This window comes from Cucumis melo, chromosome 5 (assembly GCF_025177605.1).
Source record: "Cucumis melo cultivar AY chromosome 5, USDA_Cmelo_AY_1.0, whole genome shotgun sequence".
NCBI lineage: Eukaryota > Viridiplantae > Streptophyta > Magnoliopsida > Cucurbitales > Cucurbitaceae > Cucumis > Cucumis melo.
In genome coordinates, this window is record NC_066861.1 from 430,479 (window position 1) to 454,979 (window position 24,501).

Below are 24,501 nucleotides of genomic sequence, written 5' to 3' on the forward strand. Positions count from 1 at the left end.
GGAAAGACGACAGTGTCAAGTTGAATTTGAATCAATAAAAGTTATCAATTGGGTAGTACTTGGATTCACATTTTCTTTTGCATCAATTCTCATCGCCCACATAAAACAACTCCAGAAAAGAAATAGAAAAGAAAAACAAACAGTAGTTAGACAATTTAGTGTGATGCACAAACACGGATTTTGCTCGACGGTTATTTTTAATTGCTTACTAATTTGAACCAACCTAGCTGTCCTGCACAGGTCAAATGAGCCGAACTCACAACCTGCACGAAATATATCTTAAACCAAAATATACATCCATGCTTAAAATACAATGGAAACATGCAGTAAAGAAACAATCAAACGGGATTGAGGGTTCGAGTTTCATCGTGAATTCCACGAAGATGCATAACAGATTTGCAATAAAATATACAAGACTCCTAAATCCATGGTTAATTAAGTTGCATTTGATCTGCTGTATCAAGATCGAGACGTGGAGGATGATCTGAACAACATGCAACGATAACCGAATGATTTTTTACAAACGGATTCAAACACACGCCGCATTCCAACGAAGTCGCCATGAAAGGTGAATTTGGAAGCTCGGAACCTTCAAATTGAGAGCCTCCGGACAAATTAAAGCTATTGATCGAGTTCTAATGCTCTAAAATACCTTCCATCTATGAGGTAAGTCCCGACTTTAAGCCGCACGGCCCACACGTCCTTAGGTTTTCTCGACACGATTCTGTTCAATCACACACGTTAAAGCAACGGAACAGACAGTAATTAGTTTTTTTTTATAAAAAAAAAAAAAACGATGCACGTAACGTGTTCGATGAAATGGCAAAGACAGAGGACGAATGACAATTGGGCACTCACCTGCCGACGTCACCGGGGTTGATTATGCCGGAATTGACCCTGAGACATGGAACTGAGGCTGCGGTCTTTATCATCTTGGGAGCCTCGATTACGATAACGGGGGAGCCGATCTCGAGTTTCTGACTTTTTGCCGGCGGCGTCTGGCCGTCTGCTGCCGATGCACTGGATTCGCATTTCACGATGCTCCGGGGTTGTGAACGAGTGCTCAAATTGTTGGAAACGTTGAAGGAAGAGATGGAAGTGAGGGTTCTAATGCTTGGGCGTGAGATTGGTGTTGTAGGAGAAAAAGAAGCAGCCATTGGAATCGTATCTTATCACCAATGTTTCGAGTCGATGATATACTTTGGGAACGGGTATTAGGTGGACCCATTTTCTTTAGACATTAGATCAAATTATCTAATCATATGCTTTTCTTTTTGTTCCTTTGATTTATTTTTTATTTTTGTATCAATTGTATGAGATGTGAACTATGCAAAAACGAATCCATTGGGAATGTGTGATGCAACTACTGATTCAAAAGGTTGGGAGGATTATAATTTAACCTTTGAGTTTGAGTTTGATGTAATTTGATTTGTATTTGGTTTGATATGTACTCGGTTTTTTGTTGATGCTATAGCAAACATTTTTACATTGTTTTGTGTCTCACTTTGAACATGTTATGCCTTTACCTTTACAGTGACAAAAATCAAAATACGTGTTTCGATATCATGTTCATAATTCAAGATCTAAAAACAAAAAAAACGACGATTTATTGTTTTTAAAAATGAACGGCTATTTCAAGTGTTGTTTTTTTTCAATCTCTTAATTATTTTTTTCGTGCTTTTTTACTTTTGAAAACGTAAAAATGAAAACGAATCACGGACAAAACGTGACCACAATTGGGTATTCCCATTTTCCCTCTCGAAAAAGTTGGTTTTTTCTTTTTATTATTGAAACTTTGATATTTTGTCTATTTTGTTCTAGATAGTAATGCATTTTGTTTCCTTCCATTTTATAATACATCACAATAAATTTGTAAAAGTAAAATTATAAGTAACAATTGAATCAAAGTTCATCCAGAAGAGTAAAATACCTACCCTCAGTTTAGTTCGATTTTAAGTGGTTTTTTATCAAAACATGAAGCAAACTAATAATTTTCATTCTTTAAAAACACGATACATTACGTCTAATTTTACGTTAAAACCCGAACCAAGTCACTGGATCGATGGTTGGATTGTTTTTTTCTTTTTTGAATTTTTGTTGCACTCCTAGGTACAAAGATGATTAGCTCGTAGTTAGCAACTATATATATTAATGCTTTGATGAGCTATGATTGAAACCCAACATTTTTCATTTGTCAACGAGTTGAGAGCTAATTCATCGTATATAATTGATAAATTTTATTTTCAATGTTATGATGACCCACATCTACTCATACTAAAATTGAAAACCAAAGTTGTGAAAGTTTGTGTCTAAAATATATTATATTCCAACAATATAGAGAAAGACATATGTTATGTCGTCGTTAACACAAAAGATATATATTAAACTCGTGGTTATGGACGAAATAAAAAAATGACGTGTAAATATCTATACAAATAAAACATTTCATTTAAGTAACCATTCAATAATAATAATAATAATAACTTATAGACACTTCTTTCATGACTCACATATGAACTACTTGTTTCCTTTTATACTTTCCAACAAACAAAATTTCTCGAAATATCACACAACGTAGGATTTATCCAAGCATGCAACTTTAAAATACATCTAAATGAATGTACGATTAAGAGATAGTTAAAATTATTAAAAGTTACTACATATATCGATGAGTTTTACATTTATTTTTGGTAGCTTAATTGTAAGAAAAAAGTTTGGTTGACTTTGCTCATTAAGTTTACTTAAGTATAAATTTCACTTGCCTTTTATTTTATAGAACCCGATTGTATTGATTTCGTGAGGCTATCAATCTTGACGTGGTGGAATTGCCTAATTTGACAAGGAGTATTATTTTTCCTGTTGGCTCGACTTGAATTGTGTTTGTTGCTCGATGTCATAGAGTGTCAAATGGGGCTGCTCACCACCTTTCTCGTGTGACAATTGATTCAGGGATGGTGGACGTAATTTTGGTTATAGTTATTTTTCCCATTCAAAATAAGACGGTTGGATGTGTCATGTTGTGCCATAGTGGATTCCTTGGGGCATTTTAAGTTTTTTCCCCCTCTTTTTGTTTGCTACATTTTTTTCAGGGTATGGATGACCTCCAAATTGAGGTTCAAATGAAATGTGGCCCACAATTCAAATTCTGACGAGTAATGACCTAATATGACACTAGTCGAGTGCAAATTTACGAAAATAACCCCATATATGGGTGAGATCGGTATGCTACAAACTTATTCTTGTTCCCATTTTTCGCTTCTCATTCTTGTCCAACGAAATGCTCAAAATTTCTATCGCTTGTATTTTTTTCGCTCATGAATAACTTATCGTTCCAAATACTTATTTCTTGTTTCTCTATTGTTTTTTTTTTCTTTGTTCATATTGTTATTCTCTCCTTGTAACGAAGAAATTTTTGGAGAACGGAGAGAAAACAAAGCGAGAAGAAGAAAGAAAGCATAAAAATGGAAGAAGAAGACAATGACAATCATGCTGATAAAAAGAAGAAAAAAAGAAAAGAAAACGAATAAGAAAGAAGAGCTGAAAACAAAGATCGAAGGAAAAAAAGAAATGAAAAAAAAGAACAAAAAAGAGAACGGGTGCAAAATGAAGAAGAGAATTAAAAAAAAAAAGAAAAAGGCTAGTCGAGCAAAACACCAAACATCATTAATTTTTCATTTAAACCCTGAAAAACGGACTTTCCCGGTAACTTTTTTTTGTGGTTGGTTAATAAAATCCACTACCGGATTTAACTAGCCCTTCCTACCAATAACGTTAATTACCTCCACAAATCCATCCTAAGTCCGCAAAGAAAAATCTAAGTAGGAAATAAAAATTAATCACAATAGACCGGATTTGTGTCGCGAAGCAAACACGGTTCATAAAAACCGGTCAATGGCTTCGGTTCGTTCCACACACACACACACGCACACACACGAAACGAAACGCAGTGTAAATTACAATTAATTTACAACCAATTCCGGCAGCTCTCGATTTGCCGCCTTTTGCTCTTCGCGCCTTCCCTTCCCCTCCCCCAATTGAATCTACGCTCTCAACTTCGTCGCGGCCCTCACCACATTTCTTCGACGCCCTAATCTGCGAAATCACAAGGTAACTTCATAATTTGATTCACTCCACTCTCCCACACCTCTACCACCCAATTCTTCTACTCTAATTTATGTATAACATCAGCAGACACGTTTCCATTTCACTCTGTTGTGGTATGTCAACTCTTATTGTTGCCTCAAACTAGTAATTCGCTGCACGGTTCTTCTGTTTTCAACCTGTTCAACAGCTCGACGTTTCCGGATGCAAGTGAATTCGTGGGGAAGTTCAAGTTGATTTACAGCTGAACCCTACACTACCGATTTTACTGGTTTGTCTTCTAATTCCATGGTTATTTTGGGGCTGGTTTTTTTTCTGCGTGTCAGTACTCCTGCTGCATTGATGTAGCTTGTTTTTGCTTGGTTTATTCCATTTTGGTGGACACAGTATTAGTTTCAAGTTCGTTCTACAAATGTTCTCTGAGTAATCGAAGTAAAAAGTTACTGATATTTCCCCCCCTTCGTCTAATAGAAATCGAGTAGTCCGCCACTGCAAGATGCACATAAAGCAGGTGATTAATACTCGATCTGTCTTGCGTCATTTTGTCTAACATTATTATCGTATCGTTATATTTTTTCCCCGCTATACATGGAAATGACCATCAAGTGCTCTTTTAGGTTATTATTGAAGGGTTTAAGAGCTATAGAGAGCAAGTTGCCACCGAGCCTTTCAGTCCAAAAATAAACTGTGTTGGTAAGGACACAATAATCTTCGGTGTTTGCTTACATTTATTCAAAGTTTTATCCCTTTGCTGATCTTTATGAATGAACTGGTTCCGGATTCTATTCTGCATGGTCTTAAATGCTTGTTGCTCCTTTTCTAATGGCATTACCGTCCACACGAGTGATACCCCACAACCCGCATATTATTTTTAATTTTCTTGACTTCACAAATACCTACCGAGAAGATTTTGCAGTATTTCTATCCATCATTTAGTCACGTCATCTGTCATCGACACTTCATTAGATTCATACTATATCTGTTACTTTCATTTTTTTTCTTAGAAACAAGTGCTTGCATTGAGGGGAAAAAAAAGAAAGATCACAAGGGTATTAAAAAAAGAAAAGAAATAAGAAAACCAAGCCCACATAACCCCTCACTAGAGAAAGGATTACCAACTAAGTAAAACATTGCATAAAGAGTAATTACAAAAAAGATCTTGAAGGTCAAAGCCCAGAGTGATGCATGAAACTTCATCAAGGACCAAGCATCACAATCATGAAAATGTCATTTATGGAAATGAACATTTCCTTCAAATTTGTTTGGAAAAACTTCTCATTTGCTTGGAAATTAATAACTCCTTCGCTGATTTTTGAGTCTCCAATAATTTAACGGTACTTTGTGAATTGTCATTTATGAACATCTTATCTCCCTGTTGAACATATTCTGCAGTTGGTGCGAATGGATCTGGCAAGACTAACTTTTTCCATGGTAAGAGCATCATCATTCTTGCTCCTATTTATCTTTCAGTTTCTGGTAGTTTTATGCTATAAGATGACGGTGGTTGTTAACTTAATTACTTGGTCTGAATAGCTATACGGTTTGTACTGAGCGACCTCTTCCAAAATTTGAGGAGTGAAGATAGGCATGCTTTGCTCCATGTATGCGTTTACATTCTAAATCTAATAAATATTTTTAATTTTGACTGTAGATTTCCTTCATTATCTAATTTACATATTTTATGATAAATTTCTTATAGGAAGGCGCAGGACACCAAGTTTTAACTGCTTTTGTGGAAATTGTGTTTGATAATACGGATAACCGTATACCAGTAAGTTTTTTCTTCCTGTTATCCTCTCTCGTATATCCTCTATTGTACAAACATTATTTATCTATTATATGTGTGGAATGGTTGTATTATTAATACATATTATTTATGACAAAAAAATTGCCTTTTCTGTTGGCCTTCTATTTATACTTGTCTGCAGCTGTTTCCTATAAAAAAAAAGCTTGTCTGCAGCTAGTTTAACGAATCTATACTTTCTGGTTTGTAAATGTTTTCTATTTACAAGTTTCCATAGATTAGGCTTATCTCTTTTTTGAACTTTTATGAATCTGTATTTTCCCCATCCAGAATTATATTTTCTTTCCCTCATGGTTTTGTGTGCATGTATTATTGTTGAATGATATAATATTAAATTTGCCTTCACCTATCAGCTTAAGCTTTTGGGTCGATTAGTGATTTAAGATGGCAACAAAGTATGTGTTTGAGGAAGATCCTGTGTTTAAGCCTTTACAATGCTATTCCTCCCCAGTTAAAATTAATTCCACTTGTTGGGCATGCTTCATATATATCAAGCCCACAAGTGAAGGAGAGTGTTGAATGATATAATATTAAATTTGTCTTCACCCATTAATTTAAGCTTTTAAGTCAATCGGCGATTTAAGATGTATATATATATATATATAAATATCCTTTGCAGGACATCTCATTCTCCACCGTTTTATGGTATTGCAAACTAAACATTTGCACTTCCAGCCAAATTATTAACTGATGTGCCATACATGTATTTATTTGTTTTCTTAAAGGTAGACAAGGAAGAGGTGCGCTTGCGTCGAACGATTGGGCTGAAAAAGGATGAGTATTTCTTAGATGGGAAACATATCACGTTAGTAACTTTTCCTCTTTCTCATTTCCCCTCCCTATCGATTTCTGAAGATTTGTCACAGTATCTGTTTATGATTTGAGCAATAATGATTTTTAGGAAAACAGAAGTTATGAATTTATTGGAAAGTGCTGGATTTTCTCGCTCAAATCCTTACTATGTTGTGCAACAAGGAAAGGTAGGAGTATATTTGAACTTCATTATATGTTAAATGTACAATGTAATGTTGATCTTATTTCCTATAACTCAATGTCCATTTATTCTCTTTCTAATTGTGCACAGATAGCATCATTGACATTGATGAAGGACTCTGAGCGATTAGATTTACTGAAGGAAATTGGTGGTACTCGAGTTTATGAGGAGAGAAGGCGGGAAAGTTTGAAAATAATGCATGAAACCAGTATGTCTTCACCATGTTATTATAAACCGAGTGATGTTTTTGACACTTAATTGTGTTCACTTCCTCTTTGCTTATCAGGCAATAAAAGAAAGCAGATCATTCAAGTTGTTCAGTATCTTGATGAGAGATTGAGAGAACTTGATGAAGAAAAAGAAGAACTTAGAAAATATCAGCAGTTGGATAGGCAGCGAAAAGCCCTAGAGTTCACTATTTATGACAAAGAAGTTCATGATACTCGTCAGAAACTTTTGGAGGTTAGCTGTCATTTAACTTTGAATTGGAATGGACCTTGTTGGTCTGTATTTTATTTTTCATTCATGGGGTGACTTGTGGGCAGCAATTTACTTGACTGATACATGTTCAAATGGATTCAGAATGTACACCAATCAAGTGGATGATGTGTCTAGCTGCCCTGAAGGCATTATTTATCTATTATTTTTGTAATTTTTCTAAAGAAATACTGTATAGTATATAGGGTTGTCTATGTTGTCAATAAGTTCCTTTAGATTCAAAGAAATATGAACCAATGCTTATCGACTTATTACAGTGATCTTTTTTCCCTTTCACCGTTTCATTCTTTCTTTCTTTGGGGATTGTTGAGTGGTTTAGAATCCCATGGTTTTCCATTCCTTGAAAATGTGGTCCTCTATGTTAATCTGCTTGACATTTGTCATTTGCATGTACATGTAATGAGGCTAAAACTTCAAAATTTAACTATACTCAGGTAGATGAAGCACGAGCCAAGGTTTCTGAAACGTCAACTAAAATGTATAATAGTGTTCTGGATGCTCATGAAAAATCCAAGGACTTCGACAAAAAATTGAAAGAGTTGACCAAGGAAATTCAAGGTTTAGTTAAAGAGAAAGAGGCAGTGGAGAAGAGGCGAACAGAAGCTATAAAAAGGCGCACTGAGCTTGAACTTGATGTCAAAGATCTTGAAGAGAAGATCTCTGGAAACATGAGGGCTAAGGTATTATTATTACGAGAATATCTTTCTTCTATAACTTTTCGGTCTCATCCTTCCACTGAAAATATTCATACAATCATTCTTTTTTTATTTATTTATTCTTTATATATTTCAATATGCTTCCAGGAGGATGCAGGGAGGCAGCTTCAGATGCTACAAAAAGAAATTCAAGATTCTTCTGATGAGCTTGACAAAATAAGTCCAATCTACGACAATCAAGTCATAGAGGAGAAGGAAATATCGAAAGGGTTTGTCTATGAGATTCTTCTAGTGCTTCTATTAAGTTCCCTGTCCTGTTTTATGAACCCTACCCCAAGAAAAAGAATAAGAAAGAAGAGGAGAAAGAGAGGAGAGATAACAGATCAGGGTTTAGTAACTTTGATGCCATTGAGTTTATATTTAGTTCTTGCATTTTCTATTTACAATTCTAGTTAATGGCTCCATTCGACTCATATATGAAGTCAACACTTGAATAATTGTTTCTGTAACTAAGTTGTTGCACCTTGGCACATCTCATGAATTTTGTAGAATCATGGACCGGGAAAAACAGCTCAGTATTCTTTATCAAAAACAAGGTCGTGCCACCCAATTTGCAAGTAAAGCTGCTCGTGATAGGTGGCTTCAGAAGGAGATTGACGAATATGAACGAGTGTTATCTTCAAATATGGGACAGGTAATATTACCATTTTGTCAATTTCTAAAGGAGCTTCACTGATATTTTGTGTCAAATAGTTCGTTATGCATTCAATAACTTCATATTTGATATCTCGTTGCAACTGAAATTTGGAACTACTTTGTGGTATTGAGGAAGCAGAGTCACATTTTAGTTCCATTTTTGTAACACTAATGTAATCTGACTGTTCTTAAAGACGGAGGTTGAGAAGGAGTTGTCATTTGAGGTGAAAGCATTTGAAGCTTTAAATAGAGTAGGATAGTGTAGTTTGAGAAAGAAAATAATCTCTAAGCATTTTGCTTGGACGTTTTAGAATGCAAGATTATTTGGACCCTTTGGATAATGTCATCGATTGGTACTTGAACGTTTTAGGATGCAAATCCTTTTGTTATATTCTGTTTCTTCTGATTAACATAGATTTTGGGCCTCTTTTTGAGTACTTTTCCCCCTAGGCTTACAGACTTCTCATCCCTGGGCTTTTAGGTTGTCTCTTTTGATGTTTTGTCAATGGATGTATCTTTGTTTCTTATAAAAAATGTAAATTTAGGTTATTGTTTTTTTTCTTTCTTTTAGGGCTCCTTTCTCTGACAAATTTTCCTTCAGAAAAGCCTCAAATGATATGACCCATTCAGCTAGTCTCATTGCTTTCATGTTAACATGGGTACCATCTTCTCTTGCCCTGTCAAGGATCAGTGAATGTGGCTACTGAATTCATGTTAACATGGGTACCATCTTCTCTTGCCCTGTCAAGGATCAGTGAATGTGGCTACTTAGTCCTCAGTAGCTCTTTCTTGTAAATCCTTATTTCTCACTAGTATTTTCTCTTTCAAATTATAGAAAGTTAAGCCTTTCAAAGAAAATAATTTGTTTGGTTGTAATTGAAAATTAACGCCTTGAATTTCCTCCTCAATTGACACTATCATTCATAATGTTAAATTCTTGGGATGAAAGGAATGATGGAATCTTCTAGGAAAAGAAGAAAACTACAAATGACATAATCAAAGCTAGCGTTCATAATGTTCTTTTCGGTGCAAAGATGTACCGACCATACATAGTCATAATTTTTCTTTCCGTATTACTAATCGGAAACGCCTTTTGCATACCCTCTGATTGGGTTTGTAATCCCTTTGACTGGGTTCCTCTTGTCCCTTTGGATATCTTTGGATATTTCATTTAATCAATGAAACTGTTTCTTATCCAAAAAAAAAGAGGTTCCTCTTCAATTATTCTGTATCCTTAGAGGCATATTCCCTGGATTCACTGTGAGGCCCTATCTTGTATAGATGTTTATTGTGGTCTGGAGTTGTATGGCTTATTCAAGGTATTTTTGTGTTATTATTTATGATACCTCGTTCCATTCTTCTTTCCATGAGAAGGGTAGGTATTGTTGCCAGTAGATTTCTTCACCATCTTGAAAATATTGGTCCTAAAGGAATATAAAGGTGTTTCAGGATATGATGGAATCTTGGGAGGTTGCTCACTTCAATGTCTTTGGATTTCTGCTTATTTACTTAAAGATTTTCATCTTCTTGACAACAGGAACAGAAGCTTCAGGATGAAATTGGTAAGCTTAATGCTGAGTTAGTTGAGCGAGATGCCTTTATTGAGAGGCGCAAAATGGACATTGTAACTTTGCAGTCCCACATAACTGAGTCGTCCCATGGGTTTAATGCCTTCAAGGCACAGAGAGACAAGCTACAGGATGAACGGAAGTATGTCTTCATGTCTGTTTTTTGAAAGTTACTAATATTTGTATCTGGAAAGCGCAATTAATTGTTCAGTTTTCCAGTTTTTTCTCAGTGCCTTGATTAATGTATAGGTCGCTGTGGAGCAAGGAAAGTGAACTTGTTGCTGAAATTGATAGGTTGAAAGCTGAAGTTGAGAAGGCAGAAAAAAGTCTTGATCATGCTACACCTGGTGTAAGTCATCGGTTTATAATTTTTTTGTAGCGTTATTTTGTTCCTTATTTTGTACCTTAAGCTATATTCATTAAGAAATTTTCTTAATGAGGAGGCTTGTTTTTTTAAGTGAGTAAAAAAAAAAAAAAAGAAAAGAAAAAGAGGAGGCTTGTTTTTTCTTTTTAGATCAGTTTATAATTTTTTAGCTACTTATTTGTTATTTGAAAGAATCACCTGACTCATTATACTTATGAAAACTATACCTGCAAGACATGGATCAAATAATGTGGTGGGATACCGCCATATTATGCTCTAAAGCCTCTGAAATGAATGACAGTTTACAGCACTAAGCCATCATAGTATCAGCTGGTTGTCAAATATAGTCGGTTTTCTATTCTTGGTTGTAACTTATGGCCCACCACTTAAGGTGAAGTAGAACTGATGTGTATTTTTAGTTCATAAATTGTCTCGACGTTAAAGATAATATTACTTTTTTCCGACCTCCTCTTTTCCTTTTGATGTAGAATGAAACCAAAATATGCTGGTATCAGTATGATGACAGTACAGAAAATGTTGCTGGTTAAATTCTTGATGACATGCATCTATGCCCCCTTCATCATTGTTAATATAACCTTTCTTCTTGATAGTGTTTTACTTGTTTTCTGCATTAACTGTTAAAATTCCACAATTACAGACCACTTTTGTCACTAGTTCATTCAAAGTGAATGGTGTCTTTTTACTGGTCTCAGCTTTAGGGTGTGAGAATTTTTATTGCATCGTTTCTTTCAGTTTCAAATTGTTTTCAACCTCAGGACAATTAGATGGTTCTAGTGTGTCTAAATTAATTATATTTTTGGACAAAAAATTGATAGAACTCAGTGCTAGTTTGTTGAATAAAGAGTTTAAGAGAAGAAACGGAGACTTGAGATCCCAACCTTGATTGGAACGCTACTGCCTGAGTAGTTTCTTTAGAGCTAAATCCTCTTTCAAAAGGTATGCACTTTTTCAATCATTTGGTCCTCAGTTACTTTCTTGAAACAACCATGCGTTAGGTTCCTGCTCACTGAAATGTAGACATCTCCGACTTTCATTTTCTGCAATCACAGTTGGTGCCATAAAAAGATGTTCCTAGTAGGCTTTTTTGACTTTGTCCTCTCCACCAGGCCACGTACAACTGATCATATATGTTAGAGCATGTTCTCCCCTTTACCATACATGCTGCATTCCATTGATTGGCTCTTTTCCTAATGTATCTGCTTCATTTGTTCCTCCAAAGCAAAATTCTCCCTAAGATTCCAAATGATCCATCTATTGTATGCCACCATTCCCTAAGGATCCAGCTGCTTTAATATTACTGTAATAGAATTCAAACTGGTAGTTCATTAGTTAAAAAAATTGGTAGTTCATTAGTTAAGAAAAACTGGTAGTTCATCGAGTACTAAGAAGCACAGACACTTTAGTTTGACAAGCGTATTCGTGTCTGGCACATAACGGACACTTGGACACTCTGGTACTTAACACGTATCAGGCACTTGTTAGTACAATAAATGTGTTGGACATGCATATAACACTTGTTGAGCAGACTAAAATGACACATATACGACAATAATAATAAATTTTGAGTGTGAATTACATAAAATTTAGTTTCTGAAGCATATGAATGCATCGACTTTTGAATTTTCTTTTGGTATAAAAATGATATATAAAATTTTTAAAAAATGTATATTCTAAGAATGTATCCTTGCTGTGTCATGTCCTAGTTTTGAAAAAAATAATGTGTCGTTGCGTCAATATCATGTTGTATCGGTATCTATAATTCTTAGATTGAAAGAAGAGAGAGTGAGGGAGAATTTGAGAGTGTGCAGCCTACCACCAGAACGCTCCTCCCAATTATTCAGTTCATTCTCAAACCAAGTAACTTTGTAACGCTCTGTTACCTTACTCATGGAACCATCATGGGTTGACTTAGTGGTTAAAAGGGAGACATAGTCCTAATAACTAATTAAGAATCCACAGGTTCAATCCATGGTGGCCACCTATCTAAGAATAATTTTCTACGAGTTTTCTTGACACAAAAATGTTGTAGGATTAGGTGGGTTGTTCCGTGAGATTAGTCGAGATGTGTTTTGGCTTGGACACTCACGGATGTATAAAAAAAAACTCTCACTCATGGGTCAAAATAGCCCCTAGACTCAAGTAATACAATATTCTTTTTTTACTCATCCATTTTTTCTTATATGCATACCTTGATTTAGGATTTATCCGAATAATTCGGATACACCATGGCAATGGGCTAGGAACGAACTCAAGTTCATGATTTCTAGGATTGGCACAGGCAATTATTCGCTGTTGGGTAGATAGGCTGTTTTCTCTAGCTTGCTAGTGTTTGTGCTATTGTTTGGATGTTGTGGGGTGAGAGGAATAGGAGGGTGTTTAGAGGATTCAGACTTGACAGGGAAGCTAGAGAAATATGGCCCCTTGTCTGTTTTTCATGTTTCTCAATGAGCTTTGATTTCGATTTTTTTTTCAAAATTATTCTACAGGCATAATTTTGTATAGATGGGGGCCCCTTCTTTCAGAGGGTCTCCATTTTTTGTGGATTTGGTTTTTGTATGTCCGTGTATTCTTCTATTTTTTTTTTAATGAAAGTTTTTCTTATATAAAAGAAAAAAGGATTGGCACAGGGAATCGATTCTAGTTTTGTTTTCTGTAGTATTGGTTACTATTTTGTCGTTTTTTGTTTTACTGTTCTCCTGTCTAATAGTTATGCAATACTGTGTTTGGTGAATGTATGGTTAATCGATCACTGGATTTTATTTCTTATCCAAGTTCCGAGTTCCTCAATATTCTATTTGATATATTGTTAGGATGTAAGAAGGGGACTAAATTCTGTGCGGAGGATCTGTAAAGAGTACAAAATTTCTGGGGTGCATGGTCCAATTATTGAGTTGCTCGATTGTGATGATAAATTCTTTACCGCTGTTGAAGTTACGGCTGGAAACAGGTGAATGAAAATTCTTCTGTTCTATTTTAACTTTAAGGTTTCATTAGGTCACATTTTTTTAGCTGAATTGGCCGGCTATGTAGAAATTGTGTCCTTGTTGTGGGTTGTGCACCTCAATAAAGATCAACGTTTGATTGGTATTCTTCATTTTCTTATCAGCTTATTTCATGTGGTGGTGGAAAATGATGAAATATCAACCCAGATCATACGACATCTTAATTCATCAAAAGGCGGAAGGGTTACTTTTATACCACTTAACAGGGTGAAAGCTCCGCGAATTAGTTATCCACAGAGTTCTGATGTGATACCATTGTTGAAGAAATTAAAATTCTCTCCCAATTTTGCACCAGCTTTTTCTCAGGTAGTTTCAAGTAACATCATATATTTGGATGAGTGGTTTGTGATTCCTATGTTTTTATGAGTCAATTTCATTACTGTTAGAGAAAAAATGAGGATCCTACGGAAACAATTCCAATGCTTTTGGATTGAAAATAGATGTTCCACTGATTTTAGTTATTGGGATCCTGAACAAAAGAAAACAAGGAAAAACAAAAACAATATAGGTTCTACTTCCCTTCACCACGACAGCTGAAGATTCCTCACTTCCAAAATATTCCAGTATTTGGCTTTATTTAGTCAGCATCCATATTACGAATTACTTGTAGTAGAGAGGAATTTTTCGAAGAGAAATGAAGAAGAAAGAAAAGGTCCCTTGATATTAAGACATAAGTCTCCTACAAACACTAGAACCGGTGAGAAGCGAGGCCTCCAAATCACATAAAATTTAAGAAAACTATAATATTCTGATTACGAACACCAAATAAAATATTAATGTGATACAGAGGCAGATACCTTTTGGATGTAAGAATGGTGGAAAATTGAGCTTAGTCACTGTTCAGGAACTACCTAACTTACCCTACTAGATTTTTTTTTTTTTTTTTTACAAATTGTTACATTTGAGATAATTCATATATATTCATATAAAAAAGAACAGAAACACTCGAATATCCCTCGGACATTTGAGATAATTGTTACTAAGCCGCTGCTGCAGCATGCTTTGCCCCAATGGAAATAATTGACGCGATAATTAATATTTTTTGAAACAGTGTTTTATTTAAAGGAAAAATGACTAGTTGCCAATGTTCAGTTTGGCACATGGCTCTTTCGTGGTTGCTATTTTTTCTGAAAAATCCCCTCTAGCGTTGTGTTAGATACCTAGATTAGTATAGGGCAGGGGTATAAGAGTAATTATATATATATATATATATATATATATATATATATAGACAGTTAGATGGTTATAAATAGGAAGTTGGGAAGGGAAGAAAAGGGAGATCAGTTTTGTGGGTAGTTTTTCTACACTCTTCCTCGAGAGAGAGGATAGTATTTTACTTGTTTTTTTTTTTGAAAAGGAGACAAGCTTCTATATTATTAATAATAAACTCAAAGTACAAGAGAGATATAAAATGAGAATAATAGAGAAGCCTAGAAATGGGGGAGAGAGACTTAGTTAATTTTTGCATTTTCATCTCAGAATTGATATTCATCAATAAGAACACATTTCATCGATGTTCTATCACGTTGATTGACAGCTTAACCGTGATTTATACTTATTATTACAGGCTAGGTGCCACGGGACACTAGGCTAGAATATTGCTCAACTTTTGTGTCACCGGAGATGAATTGAATTTGGGATATACATCTAGTAATTAAAACTTGCACAAATAGGTAGAAATTGAGAGATAAATATTCAACTATTAAGCTTTTCATTTTAGCTTGATGCAAATAAGTAAGCCAGACATGCAATATTTTCTATGGATGTGCTTATTTTCCCATACTTTCATTTCTATAAATTTTCCCAGGTGTTTGCTAGAACAGTGATTTGTCGTGATTTAGACGTGGCTACAAAAGTTGCTCGTACGGATGGTTTGGACTGTATAACTTTGGAGGGTGGGTGTTAGTTTACTTTGCCAGTTTATGATTGCTTTACCATGAATGTTTTTTTTTTCTTTTGACAAGTTTCTTTTGACTCTGTAACAGGTGACCAAGTTAGCAAAAAAGGTGGTATGACAGGGGGATTTTATGATCACCGACGTTCAAAATTGAAGTTTATGAATATGATTATGCAAAATACCAAAGCCATTAACATAAAGGAAGATGACCTGGCAAAAGTTAGATCAGCACTTCAAGATATCCTTTTTGTTGTTTCCTCCACTGTGACACATGTGGGAATCAACGACTTTAAATTCCATGGATCAGGTTCAATTTGATTGAGCCCAAATAACATAGTTAAGAATGGACTAAATTCCATGGATTTTATTGGGTGTTTCAATGAAACCTTACCTTCTATCCTAGAAATTCATACTCATTGACATGAGCAGCAGTCTTTGATATTTATGCATTCGATCTTTTTAAAAGATATTGTGCAAAACATATTATTTATTTATCCCGAAAACATGTTCTTAATTATCAAAACTTGACAATCGGACTCCAGTTTGTGCGTTCTTTGTTATACTACTTTTTTGGGTAAAGATATGTCTTCTTTTACTTAATTTATTTTACAGATAGACAGAAAAATTACTGAACTTGTTTCAGAGCAGCAGAAACTTGATGCCAAGCTGGGTCATGATAAATCAGAACTGGAACAGCTTAAGCAGGATATTGCCAATGCTCAGAAGCAGAAACAATCAATTTCCAAGGCTCGTTTAAATAAGGTATCTTCAGGACTAGTTCTAGGTAACTTATTAATCTACCTTGGTTAGATAAAAAATATAGTTCTTCTGTTGATATTTCTTATTTCTGTATGCAGGAAAAATCACTTGCTGATGTTCGGAATCAGATTGACCAGCTTAGGGGTAACATGGCCATGAAACAAGCTGAAATGGGCACAGATCTTATTGACCATTTGACACCAGAGGAAAAAAATCTTCTATCACGACTGAACCCTGAAATATCAGAGCTGAAAGAGAAGCTTATTGCATGCAAGACAGAACGTATTGAGGTCTGTATGTTGGTGTCTGCTTATATTGGTGTCATATATCATTAACTTATGTTTTTGTGCTTGTGTTTCTCTATTGGGTAGACTGAAACGAGGAAAGCAGAGCTTGAAACAAATTTAACAACTAACCTCAAGCGGCGGAAACAAGAGTTAGAAGCTATAATATCATCTGCAGAAGCAGACTCTTTACTGGGAGAAGCAGAATTAAAGAGACAGGAACTTAAAGATGCCAAATTATTAGTCGAGGAAGCGACTCAACAGCTCAAAAGCAAGACTTTTGATTCAGAAACTTCCAAATTTCTTGCAAATTCATTATCGATTTTTCATTATTTATTTATTTCTTAACTCTTCTATTTATTTATTTTTTAATTTTATTCTATAGCGATTTGAAGTTTCAATGTGATTTCTCAGGAGTTTCTGAAACTATGGACGAAAAGTCTAAGGAAGTCAAAAAGATCAAAGATGAAAAGAATAAACTAAAGGTATCTCACTTTGACATGTTAACCACTGATTGGTCTTGTCAACTGCTGGCTCCTTGGTTGATCCCCTCTCAATGCAGACTTTAGAGGACAACTACGAGAGGACGCTTCAAGATGAAGCTAAAGAATTGGAGCAATTATTAAGCAAAAGAAGTGTTCTTCTTGCCAAGGAAGAAGAGTATACAAAGAAAATTACGGACTTGGGGCTACTGCCATCTGATGCATTTGAAACGTAACCTTTTCTTTGAATTTGGATTTTGGTCATATTTTTAGCTGTCGTTGACAAATGATTAGTGATCATAGTTGAGATTGTTTGAAAATACTTTTCGGTACCGTGATCTATTATTTGTAGTTTATTTTCTTGGTAGATATCTGATCCTTGTTATGTTTTCTTTCCCATTGCAAATGTTAGGTATAAGAGGAGAAACATCAAGGAACTGTATAAAATGTTGCATAGATGCAATGAACAACTGCAGCAATTCAGCCATGTTAATAAGAAAGCATTGGATCAGTATGTGAATTTCACAGAACAGAGGGAAGAGCTTCAGAAAAGGCAAGCTGAATTGGATGCTGGTGATGAGGTATCGCTGAATAAGATTCAATTCAGATTGCTTTATAATTTTGGTGTCAAACTCTTTCCAAGAAATTATGCTTCTGGACTTTGTAGAAAATTCAAGAGCTCATAGGAGTACTAGATCAGAGGAAAGATGAATCAATTGAACGTACATTCAAAGGAGTTGCAAAGCACTTTCGAGAAGTTTTCTCAGAGCTTGTTCAAGGTGGCCATGGGTATCTAGTTATGATGAAGAAAAAGGTACAATTGTGAGTGTATTGCCTGCATTCCTGTTTGTGTTGGATGCATTTATTTTGTATATTTGTGATTATGGACCTTGAGGGTAGTTTGAGATATGACAACACAAGTCATTTTGGTTAGGTGGTTGGATGGTTGCCATTTTATGGCCTGGGACCTTGTATCTTTCATTAAGAAAAGGTTTTCTTTTAAAGGCAATAATCTCTGCCGGACCAATTTGCAAAAATGTATGGTGGATTTCCAAAAAGAAGAAACTTAAGTATTGCCCCCTGATTCCTGTTGAGGGGCCTTTCCTCTCCTGGGTCAGTTTCCTATTTCTGTCCAATCAGACTTTTAACAAAAAAGCTGTTAGAGCATTAAACCACAGGACCCGAGTTATGTTCTTGAACTAATCTCAACCAAGAAGACTCTTGAGAAGTTTTTAAATAATTTTGAAGGAGGTTAGGAACTGATTGAATGTGTCAAGGAACTTCCTCTACAGCTTCAAGTAAACAGGGTAAAAAAGGAAGGGCGTATCAGACCTTCCCATTCTACTTGATAAGACGCCTGAAGTGTTGAGGACAGAAAAAAACTTACCGACTTTAATGGTTAGACTGAGTTATGGATGAACTCGAGACTGACTTTGAGGCTAGCACATCGTCCTCAAGATCTCTGTTCGACAACATGACTGGGTGGGTAGGTGTTTTCCATCGTCTAGGGGAAGCTTTACTCTCGAGTTGTAGTGAGATCGCAGTGTTATATTCTTTTGGCTGGGGATATTGTTCCTTTGCCTGTTCGCTTTTGTGTTGTGTGTTCACTTGGCTTGTTCTAGAGATTATAGCTTTATGGAGGATTTTCTTCTCTGTTCATCCTTTTGTGGAGCCCAAAAAATAATCTTCTTTAATACTTGCATGGGGTTTTGTGGGGCTGTACAGCCAGAAATGGTTCTAAGCTAATGAGGATAATTATAACGGAAGGGGGAAATTGGATCATCTAATCTATCTTTCAAAATGTCGAGCCCAAGGAAGAGTTGAAGGGATACACATCAGACATGAGTGGTCGAGAACTCTCAGCCTGTGGTTTTGTTAGTCATTAACAGATCGGAAGAGAACAAAACATGCATTTTCTTACCACATACTAAAAAAGCTGAATTATTGAATATTTTACTCAGATAACTAATGGGACCCTCCCTTTGGAATGGCATTGCTCCCAATGATCTCTGGTATGTAGTATTATACCAGTATTCTGCCCAATGACACCATTTAGTCCACTCCTTTGGCCTCTCTCCGCAGAAACAGCGTAGATTTGTTTCGACTCCTCTATTAACTACCTCAGTTTGCCCATCAGATTGAGGGTGACATGCTGTTCTGCGATTCAGTTTCGTACCTGCCATCTTAAAGAGTTCTTTCCAGAAGCTGCTTAAGAAAACCTTATCCCTGTCTAAGACAATAGATTTAGGGAACCCATGTAACCTCACAATTTCTTTAATGAACAAATCTGCCACGGTTTTGGCAGTGTAAGGGTGTTTAAGCATCAGGAAGTGTCCATATTTGCTGAAGCGATCGACAACCACTAGGATAACTTCAAAGCTGTTTGATTTCGGTAGGCCCTCAATGAAATCCATAGAGATATTGCTCCAAACACTGTTTGGAATTTCTAATGGTAGCAAGAGGCCTGCAGGTGAGAGAGCTAGGGACTTATTCCTTTGACAATCAGACATCTTCACAATATTGCTTCACATCTTGTTTCATCCCTTCCCAATATAGTTCTGCTGTCAATCTTTTATACGTTCTCAGAAATCCTTAGTGCCCACCAAACACAGAGTCGTGGTAGGTATGTAAGATTGTGGGAATTAGTGTGGATGTCTTCGAAATTACTATTCTGTCTTTATATCTCAGCATGCCTTGGTGTATCGAAAACTTGCTTTCTTCAGTGTTTTCTCCTGTGTTTAATTCCGCCATAATCTTCTGTAGCCGTTCATCTTTTTCAACTTCTGTTTTGATTATTGCCAAGTCAATTAGTGTTGGGGCTGTAAGGCTATAAAAATGTACTGTAGGAGGCATGCGTGATAAAGCATCTGCTGCTTTATTTTCTAATCTGGGCTTATACATCACTTCGAATGAGTAGCCTAAGAGTTTGGCTATCCATTTTTGATATTGGTGTTGGATCACCCTTAGCAGGAATTTTAGTCATCTCTGATCAGTTTTTACTACAAATTTTCGGTCAAGTAGATAGGGTCTCCACCTCTGAACTGCCAAGACCACGACCATCAACTCTCTTTCGTATACCAGTTTGGCTCTGTCTCTCAATGCTAGAGTATGGCTAAAATAGGCAATGGGACATTTAGATTGTATCAACACTGCTTCTATCCCATAGCCTGAAGCGTCTGTTTCTATCTCAAGAGTAGCATTGAGGTCCGGTAAGGCTAGTACTAGTAGTGTCATCATAGCATTCTGCAGCTTTTGGAATGTTTCTTCATTCCACTTGAATCCTCCTATCTTCAATAATTGCGTTAATGGGCAGCTATCGAACCATAGTGTTGCACAAACTTTCTGTAGTAGTCTGTAGTCCTAAGAAGCCTCTGACTTCTCGAACATTTGTTAGAATAGGCCATTCTTTGGTTGCTCTAATTTTCTCCGGGTCTACTTTTACTCCTTGACTAGAGATGTTATGGCCCAAATAATCCACTCTTGTTTTCACAAAGCTGCACTTTTTTTGGTTCGCATAAAGTTCATTCTCCCTTAGTACTTGTAGAGCTAGCCCAAGATGTTGTAAATGTGATTCCAAATCCTTGCTGTAGATTAATATATCATCGAAGAACACAAGTATGAATCTCCTTAGAAATGGCCTAAAAATGGAATTCATCAAGGATTGGAATGTTGATGGTGCATTGGTTAATCCAAAAGGCATCATCATGAATTCGTAATGACTTCATGGGTTCGGAATGCTGTCTTTTTGATGTCATTTTTGCTCATTCGAATTTGGTGGTAGCTTGCCTTTAAATCAATTTTTGAAAACCATGTAACCATATAATTCATCGAACAATTCTTCAATCACAGGTATCAGAAACTTGTTAGCGATAGTGACATTATTTAATGCCCTATAGTCAATGCAGAAACGCCAGCTTCCATCCTTTTTTCTTACCAATAAAACAAGGCTAGAATAAGGGCTGTTACTAGGACGTATGATCCCTGATTTCAGCATTTCCTCAACAAGTTTCTCCATTCATTTTTTTGTTGATGAGCATATCGATAAGGTCGAACATTAATTGGATTGGACCTTGTTTTAGATGAATGTGATGCTCTATGCTCCTTTGTGGTGGTAAATTTTTCAGGCCAAATGAAGACATCTTCATATTTCTTCAATACTGCCGCCACTTATTCTTCTATGGTTAATACTTCTTCGATTTCTCTTTCACTGTTTTCTGATGAAGTACTTCCTCTTTCCATTGATCGAAACTCCACTAAGAAACCTTGATCGGATTCTTCCCATGTTTTTATCATATTCTTGAGACTCACTCTTGCCTTTGTTAGACTAGGGTCTCCCTTGATGATGATCTTCTTCTCTTGATGTAGGAAAGTCATTGTTAAGTTCTTCCAATCTACTTCAGTATTGCTCAATGAGTACAACCACTGCATTCCCAAGACCACATCTACTCTTCCAAGTTCAAGTGGCAGGAAATTGGCTACTATCTTCCATTCGTTCAGCATTAATTCAACAGCTTCACAGATTCCTTTTCCTTTAACAGCTGCTCCGGATCCTAGGATTACTTCATAGTGTGAAGTATCCTTGGTTGTTAATTGCAATTCATTGGCTACTTTCTCTGAAATAAAGTTGTGTGTGGCACCGCAATCTATGAGTATCACAACTTCTCTATCTTTAGTTTTTCCTCACTTTCATAGTACCTGGGTTAGATAACCCGACAATTGAATTCATAGATAATTCTATTATCGCTTGATCTTCCTCTACTACTTTCACCATATTCAGCTCCTTCTCTTCATAGTTGGTCTCTTCTATAATTTCGAATTCCTCGTTGTCAGCCTTGACCACATACATTCTTAACTCTCTCTGCTCTTTGGCTTTGCTTTTATGTCGTGGGAGTACTTTTCGTTACATCTGAAGCAAAGGCCCTTTTCTTTTCTAGCATGGAATTCTGCATCACTCGGTCGCTTTGATGGTCCTTCTTTCTTCACATCTCCACTAAGGCATTTTCTCTGAATCCGTCGGGTTATGAATCTGAAAATATCGATCTGCGTGGAAGAGCCAACCATCTGGATCTTCACCGTTGAACGCTGACATTTCTACTTTTTTAAATTTGTTCCGATCGTTATTCTTCTCTTGTCCTTCTATTTCATTCGAGTTATGTTCTTCGGCTAATTCCATGATTTTTGCTTTCAATTTGCTAATTGATCCTTCGGATTCTCGTGAGGTTGACTGTTCTTTCATCATCCCTTCTATGTCTTGGAGAATCATTTGTTGCTGATGTTGGTTTCTTTCATTCCGAAGATCGATCTTCTCTAAATGTTTCGTGATCTTGGCTTCTAATTCTGGTATTCATTGTAATTCCATGTGGATGTTGATGATTTCTTGTTCGACAGCCTCAAATCTTTCTTCAGCCTTTTTTGCCATCTTTCGCCACTTACCCAGATCGGACACGCTCTGATACCAATATGATGGGACCCTCTCTTATGAAGTAATTGGTAATCTCGCTTTATTGATAGTAATGAACGAATTACAATATCAAACTCACTTCCTTGTTATTTCTGTCTTTCAAGAATGAACAGAGGAACTTTCTCTCATAAACTTCTCACATCTAGTCTCTCGTATTCATGTGCTATTTATACTTTTCTGCTAGCTAACTTTCTAACCGTTTCTGTAACAGATTTCTATAACAGCCTAACTATTTATCTAACTGTTAGTAACTACTAGATTAACTAATTTGTATCTGTTTCTTTGCTCTACGGCTGTACTGATGTATTATAGGAGGTGGGGGTCTATCAATAACATCACCTTAATATCTTGAAGGACCTGTAGCTAGAACCAGACTTGTATGACATTGTGCCAACAATAACACTTCTAAGACTTGTACGATTACTGTGCCATCTGTGGTTTAATTCAAATTTATGGGTCTAAATGGTGTTCTAGGGTCACGGCTAGATAATTATGAATTAATGCAACATCAATATATTTTATTTTATTTTATTTTATTTTTTGAAAATTTCCTTTTCATTCACTACACAGGATGGGGATCAGCATGATGATGATCTTGACGAAGCTGGACCTCCAGAAGCAGATACTGGAGGCAGGGTTGAGAAATACATTGGAGTGAAAGTGAAGGTATGTCCAACCATCTGTACCTAATTCAGTAGGATGACCTATCCCGAGTTGCCAAATAAAATGGTTTTTTTTTTGCAGGTTTCTTTTACTGGGCAAGGAGAGACACAGTCTATGAAGCAGTTGTCTGGGGGACAAAAAACTGTTGTTGCTCTAACCCTTATCTTCGCTATACAACGATGCGATCCTGCTCCATTTTACCTGTTTGATGAGATAGATGCAGCATTGGATCCTCAGTATAGGACTGCGGTCGGGAGTATCCTTCACATCATTCTTTATGCTTTTTTTCTTTTTTTCCCCTCTAAAGAGTGGCTGCTATTATATTTTATCGTTGGCTATGCATTCTGTCATATGCTCCCTTTCTGTAATTATGATTCCTTTTTGATGTTCTTAATTACTTTCTAGATATGATTCGTCGGCTAGCAGACATGGCGAATACTCAATTTATAACAACTACATTTAGGCCAGAGCTTGTAAAGGTTGCCGACAAGATATATGGTGTAACCCATAAAAATAGGGTGAGCCGTGTCAATGTTGTCACCAAGGAAGATGCTCTAGACTTTATTGAGCATGACCAAAGTCACAATAACTAAGGTTTGTTTTCTATATTCAAACTTCCATTTTTTCGTTGACCGACTACTTTACAAAATATGATATTTAGAGATAAAATTGATATATTTGTTTTCATAGGTGGTTAAAGATCCCCGGAGACATTTGGTCTAATATTGGATCTTGAAAGTATTGTTGTTAATTGTATGAATGGTGGAAATACACGGCAACGCTCCACCCAATGAAATGTTAATGGAAAAGAGGTGTGAAATTTTAGGAATGTAAATAGGTAATGTTGGGGTTTAAGATGACATGGGCAAAGATTTATGCTTGTGAACTTCACTCTAATAGTACTTTTGTGTAGTTATGTCTCTTAATTTATACATGTAATTAGAGAAACGTGGACTGGAATGATTTTGTGGTCTGGTAGTTGATTGATATCTGTTCAGTTTAGTTTTTCTATATTTGGTGCAAAGGTCATTCCAATACAATGTGGATTCTTTTTCTTTTCCATTTTCTTCTGAATAGGTTGGAATTCACAGTCAAATATATTAATATTCTAAAGGACACTTTTGCTACTTTTGTTGAATTGGACTCGACCATCAAATACATGATCAATTTTCATTGGAGATAAAGTTTGACATTTCCAAACCAAAAAAAGAAATCGTTGAAAGTTAATATGTTGTCTGTCTCGAATGATGT

General features: G+C 35.9%; 2 protein-coding genes across 14 annotated transcripts; one reads left to right on the forward strand and one right to left on the reverse strand.

The window, feature by feature from the left end:
• Positions 1–178: 178 nt before the first annotated feature.
• LOC103491596 (protein CHLORORESPIRATORY REDUCTION 42, chloroplastic) lies at positions 179–1,481 on the reverse strand. The gene is made up of 2 exons (XM_008451610.3): positions 859–1,481; positions 179–724 (listed from the first exon to the last, which is right to left on the reverse strand). Exons 1-2 carry the CDS (start codon positions 1,155–1,157, stop codon positions 622–624), a joined length of 402 nt encoding a protein of 133 aa, XP_008449832.1. The 5' UTR covers positions 1,158–1,481; the 3' UTR covers positions 179–621.
• Positions 1,482–3,939: 2,458 nt separating this feature from the next.
• On the forward strand, positions 3,940–24,310 carry LOC103491597 (structural maintenance of chromosomes protein 3). Of its 13 annotated transcripts, none has more exons than XM_051085015.1 (31): positions 3,940–4,107; positions 4,192–4,372; positions 4,489–4,612; positions 4,719–4,794; positions 5,494–5,532; positions 5,635–5,702; positions 5,801–5,872; positions 6,631–6,710; positions 6,807–6,885; positions 6,990–7,107; positions 7,186–7,361; positions 7,832–8,077; positions 8,201–8,322; positions 8,603–8,747; positions 10,287–10,459; positions 10,567–10,666; positions 13,513–13,649; positions 13,809–14,010; positions 15,512–15,599; positions 15,690–15,839; positions 16,212–16,363; positions 16,459–16,650; positions 16,732–16,915; positions 17,059–17,129; positions 17,207–17,358; positions 17,539–17,707; positions 17,794–17,940; positions 23,158–23,253; positions 23,332–23,506; positions 23,656–23,844; positions 23,951–24,310. In XM_051085015.1, the coding sequence occupies exons 3-30, from the start codon at positions 4,598–4,600 to the stop codon at positions 23,841–23,843; spliced, it is 3,612 nt and encodes a 1,203-aa protein (XP_050940972.1). In that variant the 5' UTR covers positions 3,940–4,107; positions 4,192–4,372; positions 4,489–4,597; the 3' UTR covers position 23,844; positions 23,951–24,310. The 13 variants fall into 13 exon arrangements, 12 of the variants coding, with proteins under 12 accessions (XP_050940972.1, XP_016900753.1, XP_008449833.1 ...); XM_017045264.2 differs by having other exon boundaries at positions 4,292–4,372; positions 23,941–24,310; XM_008451611.3 differs by having other exon boundaries at positions 4,292–4,372; positions 4,573–4,612; positions 23,941–24,310.
• The last annotated feature ends 191 nt before the right edge of the window (positions 24,311–24,501 follow it).

Coding starts and splice junctions, on each gene's coding strand:
- LOC103491597 (XM_051085015.1), top strand. Junction 5,703..5,800: donor ATAGGCATGCTTTGCTCCAT/GTATGCGTTTAC, acceptor AATTTCTTATAG/GAAGGCGCAGGACACCAAGT. Junction 16,364..16,458: donor CCAAGGCTCGTTTAAATAAG/GTATCTTCAGGA, acceptor TTCTGTATGCAG/GAAAAATCACTTGCTGATGT.
- LOC103491596 (XM_008451610.3), bottom strand. CDS start 1,157: ATGGCTGCTTCTTTTTCTCCTACAACACCAATCTCACGCCCAAGCATT. Junction 725..858: donor AACCCCGGTGACGTCGGCAG/GTGAGTGCCCAA, acceptor GTGATTGAACAG/AATCGTGTCGAGAAAACCTA.